This window comes from Siphateles boraxobius, unplaced genomic scaffold, assembly GCF_051911475.1.
Source record: "Siphateles boraxobius isolate OS27281-9 unplaced genomic scaffold, OSU_SipBor_1 55, whole genome shotgun sequence".
NCBI classification, from domain to species: domain Eukaryota; kingdom Metazoa; phylum Chordata; class Actinopteri; order Cypriniformes; family Leuciscidae; genus Siphateles; species Siphateles boraxobius.
Genome location: NW_027509181.1, coordinates 8400084 through 8423663, shown reverse-complemented (window position 1 = coordinate 8423663; position 23580 = coordinate 8400084). Strand labels below are relative to the sequence as shown.

General features: G+C 34.4%; 1 protein-coding gene across 2 annotated transcripts in view; it reads left to right on the top strand.

The window, feature by feature from the left end:
• Positions 1-6540: 6540 nt before the first annotated feature.
• The window catches only part of arid5b (AT-rich interaction domain 5B), a 134027-nt gene continuing 116987 nt past the window's right edge, over positions 6541-23580 (top strand). The window contains exons 1-4 of one of the 2 annotated variants that reach the window (XM_077206109.1): positions 6541-6789; positions 6925-7017; positions 7265-7519; positions 20530-20764. In XM_077206109.1, the coding sequence (XP_077062224.1) occupies positions 6997-7017; positions 7265-7519; positions 20530-20764 (511 nt within the window). In that variant the 5' untranslated portion in view covers positions 6541-6789; positions 6925-6996. Of the gene's footprint in view, positions 6846-6924; positions 7018-7264; positions 7520-20529; positions 20765-23580 lie in introns of both variants that reach the window. The other variant, XM_077206107.1, reaches the window with a different exon arrangement.

The following is a 23580-nucleotide window of genomic DNA, read 5'->3' as shown; positions in this document are numbered from 1 at the left end:
CTCATGTTAATGATAGCCCTCTGTCAAGCTGAGCTGATGACTATTAGTTTCCACAGCCTTGCCCCAATAAAAAGAAGATATTTATGCTGCACTTATGTTTGGATTTGCAAGTTCGGTTCACACATTTGCTCTTCAACAAAGGTGCTTTTCACAAGCATGAGTAACCAGTGATGGTTTTTATGAAACATGCAAATCAAATGATTTCCGAACGCATCCACAATCAGTGTTTTTGACATCCTATGGGAGGTATTGCTTTGTTTCTCTGACAAAAGACACAGTGGAAAGGGAGCATGTGTTTTCCATTTTTACTGTATAAAGCTATGCGCTTTTATCTAGCGAAGCACAATACACAATCCATCAAAAAGTCATGTTGTGAGTATCATGTGAAATTAGGCAAGGGTTTTATGTGCTCGAACAATGCAGTTCTATTTAAAGGTGATGTCTAATGCTTTCTACATTAAAATACTTTCTTGTATCCTGTACACTTAAAGGGTCATGAAACCCCAAAACACATGTTTTGAGATGTGAACAGATATGTACAGGCTGCACATCACTGAAAAGACTAAAAGCACTCATACATTTGATCAATACATGGAAATTGGTTCATTTTGCGTTTTTCAGAGCAATTTCGTTCTTTTGTGTTGAAAAGCAACGTCAAGGAATCTGAGGTAGAAGCGTGCATCCGGAGTGTGTGATTGGCTGCGGCTGGAGAGAACGATTCTACGTTATCCGGTTCAGAGCATTATTCATAAGAATGCATATTTTAACCCAAGCTGTTTCTTCACCTCTGCCTGTCCAACGTTGCGTTCGGACACATGTGCCGTACATATGCTTCCTCAGCACAGTAGCAGACATATATATATATATATATATATATATATATATATATATATATATATATATATATATATATATAATTTTTATATACATTCAAGGTTTCCCTGAAACGTGTAAACACTGCGGTGCTATTAAAACATTGTTCTGTTTGAGCACCACAGTGCATCATAGCAACACAGTGGCTCGACCAATTGCAGGATTAAGGGCGGGGCTTTCTGTTTGTTTGACCAATGGCAGAGCTTTGAGAAACCTGTCTGAAAACACACATTTTGCACTTCCGTTTGGTGACTTTAGTGGTGCAGGAATGACAAACTTCACCTTTAACAAACAAGAAATAGTTTGAAAAAACATAGTTAAACCAAAGCATAACTAAAAGTTGACGCACTACGGAGCCCCTAAAGGGACATATGAGTCAAAAAAAGAAAATATGAGATGGGAGGTAAAATATTTTAATGTTTCCGCCACCAACGCAAACATTTTGGGAGTGATGGCAAGCTTTTGCGGAGGTACGCAAAACATATGTGAGAGAACACAAAAGCATTGATAAATTATTTTTCCTCCCATCTCATATTTTTTAATTTACCATGTCCCATTAGCGGCTCCTTAACTTACAGTAGTAGATTCAGAGTACGGCAAATGTTAAAAATGTTGGTTGGTAAAAGGAGCCTTTCCAGTGGTTTGGAATATTATTTGGAGTGTAATTTTGAAAGAAATAAAGCATCTTTTTAAATACGAGTGAGCGGTTCTGGAAGCGAGTAGCAATATTTTTAGGTTGGAACTCATATGTTGCTTTGTCTGGCCGGCGTCATCATGTCTGCCAGTTTCATATATCATCCTATTTACTGCTCTGTGTCTATGCATCGGAACAAGAGAGAGCAGATGGACATGTAGAGATGATTGATAAACACTCCCCTTAACCGAAAATTGGTGCAATGAGATATTCCGAATAAACAAACAAACAAACACACAGCATGACGAATCCGAACTGGTAGTTTGATGATTATATTAGTATTTGATATTCCTGCACGTCACTCGAAACATGTGCTATAAACATATGCTCATCTGTTTTTTCAAGCGGAATGTTTTAGCATTCAGCACTTGATGGCTGTCTTTCTATGATGGTATGCTGTTGTTGAGGAAAACATATGAGTGGGATCATTTCAAAATCCAATGCCAGCATTTATGTGAACTCTATGTGGATCATCTTTAATGTCTCAATATGTTTGTGGATGTGTGTGTTTCATTTATTATATTACATATTATTAACATAAAAATATTTTGTTGCTTTGTATACTTTGGAAGTAACGTAAAAGCTCTGCTAGACAATATAGAAAAAAAAACACTTTTAAATGTCATCTTTATTGAAAATTTGTATTGAAAATATAAAGTAAAATATAAAAATTATATACTTTTTAAAAATATTTTACATATAAATATATATATTTATTATAAGCTATATAAAATATAAATACACACATATATATATATATATATATATATATATATATATATATATACACTCAAAAAAAATCTGTTGAACCAACTTAATTAAATTAAGGAAAGCTTTTCCACGAAATTGAATTATATTTATCCAACAAAATCGAATTAGTTTGAAATGACTTGTTGTAATCTTGCTGTATGAACTTAAATTAATTTGGTCAAGACTACTAAAATAATTGTGTCATTCCCACTAGATAATTTTTTTGTCAAGTTACCCAGATTTAATTTTTTTCCTGCCTAAAATCACCAACATTATAGTTTTATCTAGTTTGACTCTATAGTTACTTCCAATTATAGTAGCCACTAGCATTCAATTTAATTAGAACAACTTTTCACATAATAATATTAGATATGACTTATGCAGGTCTGCAAGCGAGGTTTAATGCATATAGAGTGTATACTGAGTTCCCACACCGTAAACAAAGTCGTCACTCTTCTGCATAATGGTAACCACAAAATTAAAAAACATTACATAAAGTCCTCTAAGTTTCTAACATAACTGAACATTAAATACTAACATCAACTAACAACATCTTTCCATTTACTGAAAAACACATAAAATAACATTTTAATCCCTAAATTTACCCTCCTAATGCAGTCCCTTGCAAAGCATGCTGGGAGCTACAGATCCACTGCCAAGTTAGTTGTCAACAAAAATAATTCATGTAGTTTTCACACAAATTAATTAAGTAAACTTCAGTTTTAAATATATTTGGTTGATTGAGCACAATTAAATTAAGTTGTGACAAAATGTTAAACAATCGTGTTACTTTTGCTTATTTTAATTAATTAAATTTAACAAGAGGCAAAATTTATTTTTTTGAGTGTATATATATATATATATATATATATATATATATATATATATATATATATATATATATAATCTCTATGGGAAAAAAAACAATCTGTATCTGCTCTTCTTTTTTGGGATGGGGTGCAGTGTGAGATTTCTGCCACTGGCAGCAGTGTTGAGTTTGTAGCAATTTGTCATTAATTTATATGTTATCTCTAAAGGGAGAGAAAAAAGTGCTGATGCTGTTTTTGCTGCCCGCCCTGCAAATTACTGACGGTAAGGTGAACAGCATTTCAATGCCCTGGAGCGATCCTCGGAAATTACTCCACTTCTAATTCAAAACAGGTTCTGAAATCAAAGAGGATAACATATAATTACAGACAATTTACTAAGAAGAGCACTACTGCATTTTGGAGTGAATGAATGGCAAGGCGTCTAACTTGTCAGTTGTATTTAAAAGTAGCGCAGAAGAACTGGAAATGAAGTACATTTTGTGTTGCATTGTTCTGAAAACAAATATGAGGATTAATGGAGTGCTGAAGAGCGCATAGTCATGCAAAAATCCATTGACAGGCAAAACAGCACATTGAGTCTCACGGTGCGAAAGGGAGGGAGAGAAAGAGAGTGAGAGAGAGAATTCAATTTTTCCACAAGCTTTCAAACTGCAAATGTTCCTTGCAGCTCTGAGAGAAAGATTAGGCTATCAATCTGCTCTACTCATACTGTCAGCAAGCACAAGAAATCTATGCTGCAAAGCAGATACTAAAACACACAATCTGTGAGGCGAATTATTCTTAACATTGTCATCATCATTTATTACTGGTGGAGCGATCAGGAAGTAGAACAGTGTTTTAAACTGCTTATGGAGATAGTGAAATGACTATCTGTGATGGTAAACAGACAAGAAAAGCAGAGACGGGACAAAAATAACAAATAGGGCACATGCAGGCAGCATAAAAATTATGTTTGGGTTTAACAGGAACTTGGTGAAACATTTCATATTCAATCCATATCACCAAAACAAAATTTGCATTAAGTACGTTGTCTGTTATGGCCCTTGTCCATGTTCATTAATCTGATTGGGATCTCTGTTTGTACAGAGGCAGTCTGCACCTCTCATGTCAGTGTGTGTCACAGTGCAGTGAGATGATTGATGGCATGCTTGAATGCACTTGCTATTACTGCTCACTGTCTCAAATAAAGGAGTTTAATCATAGGCTGGCATGACGTTTACAGCACCGCCCTCCTCCAATCACAAGGACGGTCACATACTATCACACTGCTGCAATAAAATCTGCAGAGTAAAATTACTTAAATGCTGGCTGACGACCAATATCTAGATAATCTACAAGATTTAAGCTGTTGGCAGCATTTAAAATAGCTTTAATTGCTAAAATTAGAAAATATTATTGTGCATAATGCTTAATAGATCTTTGGATACAAAGGTATTTTCATTAAACTTTGATTAACGTCAGTATATATATATATATATATTATATATATATATATTTTTTTTTAATAAATGTAGCCTATATAAGATTACATAAGATTTTTTAATTAATTAACTATATTAATAATTAAAATATCTTATGAACATTATTTCATGAATATTATTATTACATATATATATATATATATATATATATATATATATATATATATATATATATATATATATATATGAACATTGACCATGTAAACAAATCTGAATGTACATGAACTACTGACATGCTTATATAATATAATGACATGCTTATATAATATAATGCTGAACATATTAATTAATGTATATATATATATGAAAATTTATTAATGTAAAACAAAACTGTTTGTACATGAACTAATGACATGCTTACATAATATAATGACATGCTTATATAATATAATGCTGAACATATTAATATATATATATATATAGGCTATATATACACATTATTATATATATAATAATAATATATATATATATTACTAGTACTAGTTGTCATGTTATCTTATGTAATCGTAAGCATGTCAGTAGTTCATGTACATTTAGATTTGTTTTAAATTAATCAGTTTTCATATATATATTAACTAATATGTTCAGCATTATATATCTGTAAAATTATTTAGATTGAAAATATTGCAAGTTAGGAATGTATTACCCACTTATAAAATACATGATTTAGGCTATTAGTATTTTTTTTTGAGTTTTCATTAAAATAATGACCAAATATTATCATATATTATCAAATACAAATGTCATTAAACACTGACTCATATGAACATATATTGAATGTAAACATGACCCACTATTATGTTGATCATTATAAACAATAATTAATGAATAATGAAAGTTATGAAGTTACATGGTATGTATTTAATATTTTTTATTTTGCATAGCCATACAGTAGGCTATATTTTCATCTAAATTCTTGGCACCAAAACATATTCTATTCATCGTTTCCTCCAGGTCTTCTGAAGAACACCCCCGCCCCCATAAAACAAAATAATGTCTTATGGTTCAAATTTACTAAATCATATTCAAGTCTGTTAAGTTCATTTGTTAAGCTGTAAGCAATATGAAGCATGAATGTGATCACATCCATAATCACCAGCTGCCCCTCGTGACTGGAGATAAAACATTGCATAAGACATAAAAATAGCTGACGTAAATGTTACATCCTGTAATTTAGACCATATGCTATAACTTTTAAGGGCACAGACATACATTACGAAATATAGCAAATAACTCTAAAAGCAAAACCTAACTGGCGTCGATATTTGCGTGAAATATGCAGCATATTTCGCCAATTAATGTTTATTAATAATATCGGGTTCTTCTTTATATGCACAAATCTAGTTTCGTCTTCATTGTATGAAAGCTCGATGGCAATATCACATTGTTCATTAAAACCAATCCCGCGACTAAAAAACATTTCGATTAAAAAACAACAACAACAACAACAACAAAAGCATGACTAGGAGTCTGGTCGCTTTGAAAGACGTTTGATTTCTCTTATCAAACAAAACAAACGCATTTCTCACCATGACATTTATTCGCCTATTGCACACAAGAGGGGCGCAATATTACTTTTCTATCACTGCTAAGCACCAAGCACCATGTTCAAATCACAGCGGCCATAATGGCAACAATTCAAAGGACGTTATTACAATGTTTCCATTAGTCGCGTTTACACGCGCTTGATACATTTCAACAGTGTTATGGTCATAAACGGCGCTTCTCGATTGTTAGAGTTCAGATTACATCTTGCCACATCCGGAATCCTTCACACGCGTTAATGTTGCCGCATTAGTATAATGATTATATTAAATGTACAGTTAATGCATTCGATAAATAAAATGAAGAATCTCTGCAGGAAATGTTTCGGTATACTCATACAAACCTTCTTTACAGAGGTCCTGACAGACACATACAGCCATCATCGTGCATATTATAAAATACAGCCGTTCGTTTTGTATATAAAAAAATCACTTTATTTATAACTCATGCTTATAATCGGAGAAGTTTCGTAATTAGTAGCCGGTATTGTCAAAAGTGGAGTTTAGAATTTGTAAAACGACTTCGAGAGTCTGAGAGACCGCACATGCACGCGCCTCCATTCGCATTCACGAATTTAATATGAACACGCGGTGGCAAAAAATGTACCAAAATGACCGTAAGTGAAATAATATAGGTTGAAAAAATATTAGACATCAATTGCGGACATTTTAGGTGAGTTAATTTCGCAGTGTGTCGGTTTCATATTGAAGGTCGTCGCGCTGATGCGCGCTTTGATATTTTGCCCTTCCAGGACCTTCGGTGATCCATTCAAGCCAACAAGTTTGGAGAGAATGTTTGAGTTTAATCAATTCAGAGCGACGAGATGGAGCCCAACTCACTCCTGGTAATATCATCCACTCCGCTTTCATTTCAACGTCTAATGAATTTATTGCGCGCAAGCATCTAGTCATATGCTATGATAGGGAATCAATGGAAGAAACTTTACGACAAAAGTTAATATTTTATTATTCATATTTATATAGAAGGTGATTTATCATGTGATCAGCTGGAATGCTTTTCTCGCCTCTGATCCCGTGTTATAAAAAATGTTGCTGAATATAAATATGGCATGTCTATTTGTGTTTCCGCAGTGGGTAGGCTCACCTTGTGGTTTGCACGGACCTTACATTTTCTACAAGGCGTTTAGATTTCACCTTGAAGGCAAAGCGAGAATTTTGTCCCTGGGTGATTTTTTCCTGGTCAGATGTAAAGCAGGGGACCCCATCTGCATAGCAGAACTACAGCTCTTATGGGAGGAAAGGACAACCAAGCAACTTCTATCCAGCTCCAAACTTTATTTTCTCCCAGAAGATACTCCCCATGGAAGAAATGTCACTCACGGAGAGGTAATTTATGGCACATTTATTTTACTTTTGCTGCTTTCTATGAAGGGCTCCGTCCCTTCGCGATGTGTTTATTGTGGTACGGATGAAATATGAGCCGTGTGTGGCTTTGCATCGCATCTATTCCGCTGTCTGATCACAAGACATCTAATGCATCGCGTTTAATAATAGACACGCAGTCATAGTGGACCCTTGTGTTCATTTCGCCTCGGCTCATTTGCATACGAGCGTTTAGCGCATGCATTTCAAACACCGTATGATGATGAGAATGATGCCATTGTGTGAAGTTGTCACATCAGTGTTTGCTTGTTTCATCTGATATAGGGCTACACATAGTGCGGAAACTGTGAATGGCAAAGACGACTGAAGCGCCTCGTTGTGTGCGTCGCGATCTGCTGATTGTTGATAAAATAGTGTTGCTTCTGATGAGACGCGTTGATCAAGGCAAATAATCAATAAATAAATGCATCGATGTAAAGTAGTCTATACTGTTGCTGATCGTCGCTAACGATATGTGGGTTATGCTGTATAATATCCCAGGCAGATGTTTTAAACGTGCGATGTGAACTAATATCAATGAATTGATTAATAACGGCACGCTGATCAAGCAGCTGCTATGCCTTAAAGCGAGCGAGTGACATTTATGAAGGTTATTATGTCAAAGTCCTGCAGCCTCATTTCACATTACATATTAGCTGAGATGTGTTTGCCCGAGGAAAAAAAAAATCTTTCTGGGGATTTAACCCTTTGATGTACTGAAACATTGTTCTTTCACTATACTGTGTTTGTTTATGCTGATGTGCATTTACTTAAGTAAGGTTTAAATGCTAATAACAATTACTGATTCATGTTATTGTGTTGTGGAGTTGCTTGTAATTACTTTGTAATAGATGATTATATTAATGTAATATCATTTTGTGTGCAAATTATTCGCAATAATAGCATGGGATATCTGTAGGTTACACTGTGAAAAAGTAGGTACAACTGCATTTGTATAGCCGTTTACCTGATCTGATCATTAAAGATGAGTTTTGTTTGTGCAAGCTAATGTAGTCAGGTTGAGTCCGTCATCATTAATGTAAGAGATTGTTAACTGATAACAATTATTTTTATGTGTCCAGTGGCTAATATTCCAGACCAATTTTAATGGTTTTATTGAGCTTACTTTTTAATACAAAGATAACTAGATAATTATTATACTACAACAGTAAAATGTATATTATTATGATTATTTTTTATTATTAACAATAATTCATGATTTTCACATTACATCTACCGAGAACCTTTTGATGCGCAAGAACAGATTTCTTTGCTGTATATTAATAACTCTTTATGTATTTAGCTGATGGAGTTGATGGACTGCATGCTAACACACACACACACACACACACACACACACACACACACACACACACACACACACACACACACACACACACACACACACACACACACACACACACACACAGATATAAAGCTAATAACCATTTAATATTAGATAATTAATTACAATATAACTATATCTGATAACCGTTTAACCAGATAACCAAAGTAGCAGATTGTAAATGTTGGTGAAAAATATCAGTCAAACCAATCATAATTTTTTTTCTTATATATTATTTATTACTTTTATTGAATAACCGATATTATTTTTGTCTACACATAAAACACATTTTTGTTTAAAGCAGTGTTTTTGAGAGTGTAAACACTGCAATGTGAAGCTTTCCCATCCATTGTGGTTTACCGATTGTGTTGCAATTGCTATTTTAACAAAGCAGCACAGCTGCGTTCTTACATGGGTAATGTTACAATGTCTGTACCTGTTTTATCTTGCACTGCTCATGTAATCACCGATCCTGAATACAAAAAGAGGTTCTGCTGTGTGTGAACCTCTACCGTTCTACTGTCCTCCCCCGTGGAGTGGAGGATCAAATAGCCTTTTCAAAATAATCAACAGGTTCTGTGTGAAGCCCTGTCGAAATGTCAAGGTTGCTTTGCTGAATTATTATCAATATTAGGTGGAAACATAAACTGTTGCCGGGATCGACCTTGAAAGCATGGTGTTTACACAATGTAACGAGGTGTTATTGAGGAAAAGCATTAGTCTTAATGCACTGTTTGTTCAGTTGATCAGAGCTCTGTCCTCTTTCCAACTTGCCACCGGCCTCCCTCCCTTCCCCCACTCAGCAGCAATGCCAATTATTTGCTTTTCAAATTTATTACGCATTCATGACTGCTGATCTTGAAACGGCCTGGGAGCCAAGGGCAATGCTCCACTCTTAGGTACACATTACAGTTTTGAGAATATGATGCATTCTATTAGCTTTTAGTCAATTTTGGGAACAATAACTAGTTTTAGAAATGATAGCATATGCTTATTGTTAACACACATTCTTAGAAGAAAAGGTTCCGTTCTATATAAAACCTTAAAGCGCTTCAAGCTTTTAAGGGTTCCAAATTCCAATCATGGGATCATTTTATGGATTTAGTTTGAATTAATTAAAGGCAGGGTATGCAATTTCAGAGACTAGCAATAGCAAGCTAGCTTTAAAAAGTAAAGATCCCGAAGCCACGCCTCCTTCAAAACACATGAACACGTACAGACAGAGCAGAGTCTGCAAAGCGTCGCGAGAAAAGGCGTTAAATTACCTCATGTCTCAAAGCATGTCTTAAAAACTTCACAATAATAATAAACGTAAAACAACTTAGAGACCTCGGAATGCTGCATTGGGTTTGCCATAGAATTGCATAATTCGGAGTCCGAGGACGTGTACAGTTTGACGTGTGATGTCTTGCGCGAGCAGGGTGTGCGGAGGTATGGAAATACACGTTGACAGTCAGGTAGGGCATCCTATCATTGCATTCGGAGCGAATACAATGATTGGACAAACTTTTTATGATCCTGAGACATCCACAAGATGTTTGATTTTTTTTTTTTTTTTTTTATATTTAGACCACGTCTATTATTGATTGTTATCAGGATGTAAAGAGAGTTTCAAACAGTGAATGGTGTTTATGAAACACATTGCCTACCCTAGCTCTAATTTTGTTTTAATTCATTTTTAATTTAGATAAAAGTTTATCAATTAAACAGCTCGTAAACATACTTTATCAGTAGAAAAAAAAATAACCTGTTAAAGACAAAAGTATTATGCAATCGTTTAAAGGTGCATTGTGTAATAGTTTGGAGGATCTGTTGACAGAAATACAATATCATATACATAACTACGTTTTCTATGTTAAACCTAATTTCTTAATTTATCTTTGTAAAGAAACCTCATTGCTTAACTGGCTACTCTCTGCTGTCTAAGACGAGACATATTTTTCCTGTCGGCCACCGTAACTTCTGTTGGTTGCAATTCACAACCTCACCACTAGATGCCGCTAAAAATGACACAGTGCACTTTTAAGACATTTCTCCTTATTTTGAACCTTTTTGGCTTAATGCGTTCATAAAGCATCAAGAACCCTAGGGTTCTGTATTGAACCCCATTGAGGCTTTTTTAAGAGCGTACTAATCAGACAATATTTGATTGGCCGATTAACATTAGTATGTCAGTTCCAAAATATATCCTCAGCTTTGTTCAGAACAGTGTTCATTTTCTGTTTTCAGTTGCATTATAGCTAGAGTTAATGTTGTGTAAAAGTGTTCATTGAAATTCTGCAGTGTTGTCTGTATCTTATGTGTTGTAAATTGAGTATGGAGTGTATTTGTTTTACACATGTCCTAACAAGTATTGTGTGAAAAACTGAAGAATGTTCGCCACTCTTTTGTGCATTCCCAGTGTAGTTGCTAAATGAGACATGGTGAATTTAAATAACAATGAGATTAAGTGTCAGCCAAAGCACCTGCAGTAATGTGAGCTTCACAACTCGGCAGCCTCAGATGCACTCAGCAGATTGTCCAATTAAATTACATTTGCATTTGCAGCGAATAACCCTAGCGACCGCAGATAAAGTTAATCAGCTATCATAGAAACTGCCATGCATTTGCAGAGGCTGCACTATGCAGTTAATAGTACAATAACAGACATGTTTCCTATTTACGAGAAGAGAATCAGTGGATGGGTCATGACCCAGAAATGGGTCACAGATTTGTTCTTATAGGGTCACAAAGAGAATGCAGAAAAACTGCTAAATGCAAATAATAGTGCAACTTAGAATATAATCGTGGATAAGTAGGGTAGAATGACTTGTAAAATGTCAGAGGAAATGCAGTATTTTTCTGCTAATTTAAAATACTAGCCGAATTAGATAGATGCTGAGGTTGCATCCACGGAAGCCACGAAAAGAAAATATGACCCAGACTACATTGGTGTGTTTTTATTGGTTAGTCTGATTATTACATTTATTAATTTCATTTTACATTTTTAACTATATACATGTATATATATATATATATATATATATATATGTATGTTATATAATATAATATATATATATATATATATATATATATATAATAATTTTTAATTATATAAATAACTGAATAATAATAATAACAAAATATATAATCAAATAACTTCATATAATTGAACATATTTTCAATTATATATATATATATATATATATATATATATATATATATATATATATATATATACTATAACAAAATAAGCTATATTGCATACCTGAAAGAAAAACCAACAACTATTGGTGTATGCTGTTACTTTTGTTTTGTTTTTTTAATCAGAATCGTTATAATCATTATATTGTGTAATTATAATATTATAACACTTATTATAATTATAATAATGAATTGCAATAATTAAAAAAATATTATTAATTTTTTAATTGTATATCGATGATTTATTTAATTTTTAATGTAACAATCTAAAAATGTGTGTATTATTGTATCTAATGTTCTTATATATTTTACTTCCATATATATATATATATATATATATATATATATATATATATATATATATATATATATATATATAGACTCTGCATGTGCTAATGTTTAGCGCATGTATGCAAACAGGAAGGTATACGAGTATGGCTGTGTGATAAAACAGGGCCACTCTGCTGTTGCCTTTTTTGTTTCTACACCCAGGTGATGTAATTTCCCTTCTGGCCGGGGTTAGTCATTCATTAGAAGGATAGCAGTGGCTGAAACAGCAACAGGCCTGCAGTGATCTCTCTCTGGCAGCCGGCCGATCAAACTTAACACTTAGAGTTTGTGCCTAGAGAGGGCAACATAACACTCCTGTGAAGACATGCAGTTTTAAAAATTTTTGAATCAAACCCTCCTGGGCCAACAAATTCTCAGGCGTACAGTCTCACTGTACTCTCTCTCTCTCTAGCACTGGCGTTCTGCTCGACTTCACACGGATCTGTTTGTTTCTAATTATATTTCCTCTTTCATCTTGTTTAATCTATCCTAAAGCGGACATTCTTTTTCTTCTTCTCAGAAATAAAGATACCGAACTACTCCCTAGCTCAGACAATATTTCATCTGTGACTGTATTTCACTGAAAATATGTGTCATTTTAAAGGGAGGAATTGTTTTGGCAAAAGCTCGGCACTGCTCTCACAGTTTTTCAAGGTTTAATTGGACCCAGTTGTTCTAGTGTCCCTTAGCCCGTAATATCATTGCTTTTGTGTGTGTGTGTGTGTGTGTGTGTGTGTGTGTGTGTGTGTGTGTGTGTGTGTGTGTGTGTGTGTGTGTGTGTGTGTGTGTGTGTGTGTGTGTGTGTGTGTGTGTGTGTGTGTGTGTGTGTGTGTGTGTAAGAAAGAGAGGTTTTAACGCTGTGTCGACAGACTCCGCACTGGCAATACTCTTGAATAGCATTTATGTGACATAAGAGCAGAATTAAATGGGGTTGGTGGTTTATAAATAGATTCCATATCAGATTCCAGCAAGCACTGTGCACTTTGTCTAACAGGCATAGTTTGCATATCCATACGAAACCTCCAGTGCTGTGCATTTGTAGACCATGTGTAAGGAAAGATAATGGCTGCGTGTGCAAATAAGCTTGCAAATATCCTGTTTTTGAGTGCCAGTAACATCAAAGTATCCAGGGAAGGGCGCTAATGTCTCATTAGTTGCTTCTTTCAGCTGTTATGTGAATTACAAACCTGGAGATTGTGAGTTGTGCAGGAAGCACGTGGCAGAGATCCAGACACATCTCTGCTTCCTGGCATCAGTCCATGTTTGTGTTTCAATCCCTAAGACATATTTATAGTTCAAATGAAATCAGCACTCCTTTTGCAGGTAACATTCCGTAACATGTTATTTACTTCCCAGTGGCAGTTAGTGATGTGCTAAAGTACATATTTTCATAATTGACTGTGTGGGCGGAGTTAAAGGGAGAGTTCATACATATCCCTTTTTTATTACCGTATTGTATTCCCTGTTTTATTTATTCACCTGTGTGTGACTTTATTTGTTGTGTGGAACATGCACTGCTCGTCAAAAGTTTGGAATAATTAAGATTTTAAAATGTTTTCTGTAATTCTCACAAAGAATGCATTTTTAAAAAAAATCAAAAATACATTAAAACAGTAATGCTGTGACTTAGCTAATTATAATTTAAAATGAGACTGGAGTAATAGCTGCTGAAAATTCGGCTTTGCCATCACCGGAATAAATGACATTTTAACATACATAAAATATAAATATATCAAAATTGAAAACAGTTCTTTTAAATTTTAATAATACAATTTCACAAATATTTTTTTTTCAGTTTTTACTGTATTCTTGATCAAATAAATGCAGCCTTGCTGAACATAAGAGACTTTTTATCTTAAATATACCAAAGTTTCGACCACCAGCGTTTTTAAAAAAAAGTTTCCAGCCAACGCCAGTGATTTTTGATAATTTTTACAAAAGTTTCATGGCGCCCAGAATTTTTTATTGTATGAATATCTGAACATGCACTGTCAAAAGAAAGAACAGACCCATTGCTTAAAAAAACAAAACAAAAAACACAAACAAAAAAACTTCATGCATTCCTTTTTTTATCAACATTGAATATGGGTGTTTCATAAAAAAAGCAAAATTTCGAGTAAAAAGCTGAGAAAATCAAGTTTTTGTTGAAGACTACATCTGGATCATACAGAATGATGATCAATACATAGATGTCGTAGATCGAGTCCTCCTGGGTCGTCATTTCATTCAGTAACGTTGTGCAGTTTTGATTTATATACTGTTTAATATTGATGATCATGTTAATTTAAATTTTCCTTAAGTTGCGGTCATATTTACTATTTCTCAGTGCATTTTATCATGGGTCAAATCCAATCGTTTTAAAAGGAATCTTGAACAGTCTGGATTTTCATGTTAGATCTAGAGATGAAACAGTATGAAAACTTCATATCGCGACTATGGTGACCAAAATTATCATGGTTATCGATATTGACACGGTGTGGTTAAAATGGGCTGGAAGGGTTCAGAAAGTACTTGTATACACACTGAAATCATTTCACCAAGTTTTATGTCGAAAACAAATAAACAACAAATACAATTAGCATCACTTTGAACTTTTTGTTTGCATAAATATTAAAATAATAACATTATTTTAAAAGATAAGGATTTTAATAGATTAAAAAAAATGTGGTTGGGTGACTTAGAACATTAATATTTACTGATTACATGTTCAAATAAAGTTTTGATAAAAAAAAAGTTTATTAAAATGATATACCTTAAAAATAAAAAGAATTATGAAAAGGAGTCAAAATGATTAAAAAAATTGGTATTTTATCTACTCCAATTCGGCGTAGGTTACCTTAATTTCCAAAGTGTTGATATTTTTGGTCCGATTTTCGCATTGGTCTGAACAAAAACCACAGACCGGCTGAATGAAAATGTAAATCCACTCTCTGACAGTAGATGGCGCTTATGGAACAGCAGAAGTAGAGCTGTTTCCACGGTAACCTCTGTAAACAAGGAAAAGCAAATGCCATCTAAACTTTTCTGAAGGCGGGTATCCCCCTAATACGCTAATATAATTAATTAATTCATACGTTCTTTAAAAGTATTTACTGATTTATTGATAATTCAAATATGAAACAGAAATACTAACCTCCGGGAATTTTATCATGGTTTTTCGATCAAATCGGTCCTAGTGAGAGTGAAAGATTTCCCTACGCAGATTACTTGATGGGTTCAAGTTGGACATGCAGATTGGAAACACTGACCAACAGAAAGTGGCTTGGTTTGAAAGTGACTTCTGTGTGAGCTGTGCCTCATGCATCGCTGCACTATTGACAATATAGATAGTGGATCTTTTTGCTCTCGTAGTTTTTCCAAAATGTTGCTAATGTGGCCTCAATTTTACAATGAAAGTTGGGACCAGGGACTAGCGTTGTCATCATTCACTTTCCCTATTCAGTTTGTAAGTAACTTTGGATTATGCATAATAAGTACCGTTAACATTAATTGCTCATGGTGGATTACTGGAATTGTCTTGAAATGTTTTGTACTGTAGAATACAGTAGATTTGGAGACTTAACCGTGCTGGCAGTATGACGGTGTGCTAAAGCACAACATACTTCACAAAGCCTCTATTCGTCTCTGAATTTATTCCCTTCGCAGAACCGCTGCCAAAAATATTAAGTAGAGAAAAAGAAATTGAGCTGAAATACTTCACCTTGGTTGATAAACGACTAGTCATTTTAGGCACTAAATCTGAATAATGGGACTCGTTTGTTAAAACATGATTATTTGAACTTTTTAACCCCCGAAGTGTGGTTGACATTGATATTTCTTGTTTTCTTAAACCTTCATCTGAGCATTATGAGCAAACATTTGCATTGTCTTTCAAAGCTCTCGAGTTTCATGACAAATGGATTTAATTTTGTAAGGCAGTGTCATCATATTTCAGATCGGCCCATTCTGAAGCAGCGCTGCTCTTCCACATCCAATCAGCACGCCGCTCGACACATTCAAACAAACGGCTTTTGTTGGCGTGTTGTAAAAGGAACTGAATTAGATTCAGGAGAGATTTCAGTTGCACATCTGCAAGTTATTTCTGAATCAGTTCATGCCTCTTTGACAGCGACTGTGCTAATTGCAGCAGGATGGAGCCACGGGTCTCGTCGTCGGTGTGAATGTGCAAAACAGACGTTTTAATGCAAAACTGGAGTTTTGAGATGAGAAGATAAACAGTGACAATTTGTGTCTAAACTTATCGTTAAGGTACTTCTAGCTGGATGCCAGTGATGTTGTTAGGTTAAGGATTAACGTCTGTAAAAGTTTACCTAAAGGGAGAAATCAAAATAAAAAATGTAAGTGATCTTTCCCAGCTGAGCTTGGTTTATTTACTCTACAAATAGTAGAGTTAAATGAGATAAAGTAGCTTTCATTTATGACAGATTTATTTCACTAGAATATCCATAGGCCTTAGCATATGGTAATATATAAACAGTTTGAATTGAATTTACAGAGAAAATAGCTTTATTTTGTTTATATTCTTTTACCATGATATAAAATTGTGTTTGTAGCATAAAGTCAAATGTGCTTCAATTGTGATAGGAATATTAGTACATGTTAACTATGTACAATTAAGCATTAGCTGTCGTCTTAGCTTAGCTGGACATCCAATATTAACAGGTATTAAGAGAATCTATGGGTGTTTTCATAAACAAAATAAACGATTAGCATAAGATTGAATTAGATTGAACATAAGCTTGTGCCTTTCCTGCATGCCTTTCTATTTTAATATATTCATTTAAATCTGCATCCTGGCAACTTTTTCTATGTTCTATGTATTTCATAGAGTTTTCTATGCTAGGTGTGACAAAAATTAGCTTGGCTAGGTGATTTATTTTGAATATTTGCCATATAATGTTTAAAATGATTTTGATGGCGATATTTTATTTGGATATTAAGTTTCCCAACGATTGTGTCATAAGATTTGATTTGTATATGCAAGTTTTGATTTGTATATGCAGTCTGCTATACAAACTGTGGGGACGTTTTAATAGCGTCTTATAATATCTATCTATCGATCTGTATATCTGTCTGTCTGTCTGTTAGTTGAAGTGAAAAGTATAAAAGTATAAAAAAAGGTCAAATTTTTCTGTGCTAAATCGCCCAGTTCCAGTCTGAGCTCAGATTGAGATTAATTATTCAAGCTGAAAACTTGATTTAACTTTTAACTAGGCTTAAAAATACTTCCCAAGGATCTGCAAGGCCCTTTTTTGACGTTGGCGGGTCAATAATTAAATGGACATGCAAGCAGGTGTACAAATCTGCGGTGACCTGGGGAATTCTTGAGCTGACCCCTGAATCATCGGACTGAGACGGGCTCAGCGTGACTCGCCGTCTACACCCCTAAGCTCTGCTTCTTAAAGAATCTTAAAGTGTATTAAAAAGGAGGAGAGTGTATTTCCAAAAGTAATGCAAGGAAACCTGTTAAAGGCTTTGATTGATTTTTTTCTTAACATCACTTAATAATAGAATGTAAATGCAATCTGTTCATCTTTTTAATCTTTTATTTGTTTCCTCCTAAATGAATTTACACAATGAAGCAATATTTGGATCAAAGCAGCAGGGCGCAGTCAGAGCTTCAAAGCAGGGCACATGATCTTATAGTAAAGTTTTGCTGTGTCGCCATCAGGATTAACAGTGTTTGACCCACTTAGTTTTATTGGCGCGTGAAAACAAATGCCTTGGCGCTCAGATGGTCATTATAAAGAGTCTAGATTCATTTTTCTGCTACAAACATTTGAAGGTGTGCAATTTTGAGGGCCGTATGTTTTCCATTTACACCCGTAGCGGTTGAAGAAAAGGTCATTTAAACTTAAACTATGGTTCTCATAGTTTGCTTCAGGACCCTGATTTTAAATTGAAGTTGCAGTCTAACACAGCACCAAAATTAAAAGTCAACAAAAGACAGAGTACTCTTGACATGTCAATATTTTAATTATTTTATTTTATGACATCCTTACTATGCACAATTTTATTGTTTGGATTTAGTATGTTTTTTTTTTCCTCGGTATGTTTATCCTTCTTGCTTTTCCATCTTTTGGATCACAACCCACCAGTTGAGATCAACTGCAATTTTTGTTGTAGTGGAATGGTATGTAAACCTAGAGGAATGCATGTATGCCCTGTTGGAAGGAAATCTCAGATAACGCGTTCATATCCTTCCATTAGCTTCTTTTATTAAGGCCAAACCCCCTTCTTGGTAACTTTATAAACCTTTTCATATGTTACGCTTAAGTACACTGAAGTAAAGTTTCATTTTCGTCCCATTACGCTGTCTGTGCGAGAGATAAATTGTTTGCCTGACAGCATGACAATGGGACCTATTCTTTGGAACCAAGAAAAAAAAAATCTGAAACCTAAAAAGAAACAGCCCTACTTAAAGAGGACGTAATTAGACATGGTCTGTTCAGCAGAAAGTTGTTGCTGCCTGCAGATCCAGCAGATATGAACTATATTCCAGTGTCGCAGAGCAGGTACTCCCTCTGATCTATGCTCGCCTTTATTGGGTCAAGCTTGGGGAAACGAAGCCAAACAATGCGAAGGAAGCATCCAGTGAATTTTCTCAGCATGCTCTACGGTCAGTCAGAAGTGCATGATCCAGGGCTCTGCCAAATACACACGCATCTGTTCCCCAGATTCCCTGTAGAACTGGGACTGTTCTGTTATCCCATGCCAGGTCACAAGCAAAGCTCTTGCTTCACTTTTATAAGCGAATAATGCAAGCAAGTCTGCTTGGCAAAGAAATTGTAATGCTTTAGTGTTGTGACGCATTAAAATGGAATTGCAATCCAAATTACAACATTTCGAATTGCAACTTGTGCAAGATCTATATTTGAAGGAAGAACTGTAATTAGGACTGTGCTTTTGTTTCTTGTATCCTAGGCTGTGCACACTGATCCCGATTTTTCAAATCCAATCTTTATGACTGTACACTAGGGTTGTCAATTTCAGTCGGTACCAATACCAGTAAAATTTTGCGGATCTCAGTACCAATTTTGGTACCAGAGCAAAAACTGTTGGATTAAATGAAAAATTGTATTCCGTTTTTAACAGTTTTTAAATATACACTACTGGTCAAAAGTTTGGAATTTTGAATGTTTTTTAAAAAAAAAGAAGGCTCTTATGTTCAACAAGGCTGCATTTATTTGATCAAAAACACAGTAAAACAACAATATTTTGTAATATTATTACAATTTAAAAGAACGTTTTTCTCTTTTAATATATTGTAAAAGGTAATTTATTCATGTGATGGCAAAGCTTTTTCAGCATCATTTCTCACATGACCCTTCAGAAATCATGATAATTCTGGCACTCAAATCATATTTTTGATCTGTTATTATTGATACTCAATTATATAATAAAAACAATATCAGTGTTGAAAATAGTTTTGCTGCTTAATATGATTGTGGAAAACGTAATACGTTTTTTAAAGAATAATAAGTTCAAATGATCATTTATTTGCTTTAAATGTAAGTCTTTTGTAACATTATAAATGTATTTAATGTCACTTTTGATGAATTTAATATATCCTTGCTGAATAAAAGTATTAATTTCTTTAAAAAAAAAAAATACTTGCCCCAAACTTTTGAATGGTAGTGTATCATGGTTTTAAACAAAAATATTAAGCAGGAAAAACATTGGTAATAATAAGAAATGTTTCTTGAGCACCAAATCAGCATATTAGAATGATTTCTGAAGGATCATGTGACTGAAGACTGGAGTTAAAATGCTGAATAAGGAATAAGTTACACTTTAAAATATATTCAAGTAGAAAGCTATCGTAGGGAGCAAATATCATGAATCATTAATTGATACATGACATTTTGGGGGAAACCACAAGGTCAAAACAGATATTTTAAGAGACTATAATCTTGACACACAGTAATGAGGTTCCTTTCAATGATAATGCCCTGTTTTATATCCCACCTCTTTTTGATATTGGTTGTTTAGTATAATTATGTAGTTTGGTGGCCACAATTTGTTGAATGTTTTCATTTGATTAGGAAATGGTTCCTCTTTCGCACACTTTTACCACACCTGTGTCCTTCCTCATTTTATATTTGTTTGTTGACAGGATGAAGTTATCGCCGTCTCAGAGAAAGTCATTGTGAAGTTGGAGGATCTGGTGAAATGGACAGTGGCGGATTTGTGGAGTTGGAAGAAGGGTCTGCGGGCCGTACCCCTGAAAGCCACCGTGCTGAAGGAGCTCGGCAAGAACGGCCAGAGAGAAGCGCTGCACAAATACCGAGAGTCCACGCTCAACAGCGGCCTCAACTTCAAGGACGTCCTCAAAGAGAAGGCCGAACTCGGTATACAGCATGATTTCTCATACCTCACAGTTCACATACATGAGACGTACCGGTTAGTGGTTCTGGTGTTTCTGATCAGTGATTCTGATTCCATAGGCTTAATGTTTGTAATTATGGCTGGTTTCTTTATTGCAATCATTTCCTCTTGAAAGAGCATGCGGAGAGAGATTCGCGTAACATCTAAAGACCTGCTGTGAAGGTTTAATTGAACAAATCTCAAACTCTCATTCAAGATTGTAATAAAGATCCTTATGTTCACCAAGGATTTGATTAGTAAAAACAATAATATTGTGAAATATTATTACAGTTTAAAAGAAAAGTGTTCTATTTAAATATTTTTTATAATGTAATTTATTCCTGCGACGGTAATCCTGAATTTTCAGCATTATTACTCCAGTCTTCAGTGTCACATGATCCTTCAGAAATCATTCTAATATGCTGATTTGCTGCTCAAGAAACTTTTCTTTTTATTATCAATGTTTTTTTTTTGTGTGTTTGTGTAAACTGTGATACTCTATCATTCAAAAGTTTGGGGGAAGTAAAAAATTATATTTTTACTCAGCAAGGAAACATTGTATTGATCAGAAGTGACAGTAAATACAAAAATATTAACCTGCGAAAACTGTTCAAGTAACATTTGAGAAAATAATGTGTTGTTTGTCATGGCTAACTACCTGCAGGCATTGATAATAACACAGCTTGAATGTTTCTTTTTATGAGCGTCAAATCTATTTTTTTACAGTGAGTAGAAACTTAAGCGATTGTACAAGACACAACAAGAACGTGTTTGAGAACGGCACTTGTTTAAACAGGCAGGGTGTCGCCCCTGTATTCATCTCACTCTGTGCTTTTTCCTTCTTTGGTTGTTTGTGTCTCTCATTAACTGGGAACAATATGGTGTATAAATGCTCATTAATGTGCAGACGGATCACACCCAGTGTGATTACGCTTCCTGTGTGATTGCTCAGAAGGATCTGATTTATCAAAACATACGTTTCGTTTCAGCTCAATTTTGTCAATCATAAACCCTTTTAAAAAAAACATTTGCTCATACTTTGTATATTTTATGTATTATAAACAGAAATCATCGTGTGTGCTTGATAGCTTAATAAAACAGGGTTAAACTGCATATGTTTATTTTATTGGCTGTTGACATAGTGATATCAGATGATTTGTTATATTTGCAACCTTTGTAATCCAATAGTTCTTTACTAGTGTGTGTGTCTCTGTGTGTGTGTGTGTGTGTGTGTGTGTGTGTGTGTGTGTGTGTGTGTGTGTGTGTGTGTGTGTGTGTGTGTGTGTGTGTGTGTGTGTGTGTGTGTGTGTGTGTGTGTGTGTGTGTGTGTGTGTGTGTGTGTGTGTAATTGTGTGCCATATAAATATGTAAATTTGGTTTTGGCTTGGTGATTCACAGTGGTTTTGGTGGCGATTTAAAATTCAGCTACACTGTGAATATCATACATTTTTTAATGTAATTTTTATTAAGTGTTATTAGATTAATTTTTTTTTGTTGTTGTTGTTGTTGTTCAGTGTTAATGAATTGTTAAGAAAATAGCTTGATGTGAAACAGGAAATTTGGGCAGGACATACAGTATTTAAGGACTTGTGCCTTTTATAGCCAATAGGCTTTAGTTTAATTTAAGTTGTAAACATGAGTTCTCATTCTTGAGGGCATTTGATTGGACAAGCATTTGGTTACGCCCCTGAGTGCAGGATGAGTCATCAATATTTTTTGTCTGTTTCCCTAGAAAAGAAAAAGTGAAAATTTTGAAGTTTTTTTTTCTATTGCAGTTTATTCAGTCAATGTTGAAGGGTAAGATTTAAACACACCGTTTTTAGCTTTAAAGCTAACAGACAAAAAGCCACAGTTATTAGTTATGTGATTATTTATTTGTTATATCATGATTCAAAAATCTTCACTTTACTTTTTCTTTTATTAAGAAGGTTTCAGTAAACAATGTAGGTGTTGGTTATAGTTATTACAATAGTAGTATTATATTGGGCAAATTTAGTGAAAAATAGTCTGGGATAAATGTCTTTATTATTCCAAATTAGATTTTTTGAATCTGTTTGGCTTCCAAGGTTGTTTAGTTGAAATGAATTTAGTGACTGAAAGAACAAATCCATAAAAATCAAGGTCATATAGAACTATAGAATATCACGTTAAGGCAGGAAATATCAAGATAATTGTTTTAGCTATATCAAGCAGTCAGAAAGGCCAACCAGGGATTTCCACGATTCTGCAGACTCTGTCTTTGTATCAGGCAGAATCATATTGCAGAATCCTGAAAAATCCATTTTCAGTGCATAACATTTGAATCAGTTCTCAAGCAGGTTAAAAGCCATTGAAGGGCTAAATATACATATCACCCGGTTCAATTTGGTGGATATAATAATTATGCAGCACTAGTGGATAGATCTTTTTTACTTTGCCAGTTACTGGAATTTGCATACTGCTTTGTTTGGAAGCGTGGAGGCAAACGTGCTCTCAAGTGGGCTGATGTATGAGGTTCCTATGAGATAGAAGAATCAATAATGGATGCTTTGTCACTGTTGCTTATGTGCAGGCTACAGCTGTGAATGACAATCAATAGCTGCACAAAAAGATCTGTGATTTATTCGCTGTCAGTCCTGCATCCTTATTATTTCTTTCTGTATTGTGTGTGCACATTTTAATGTTAATAAGTCGCTTTTTAATGAGTAGGCTAGATATGAGAGTGTTTGTGTTGTCAGGATGCTAAATGGATTTACTCAAGAGTACCTCGAGATCCACTCGAGAACAGAACTACTTTCGAAACAGCAGCTTTTTCAGTATC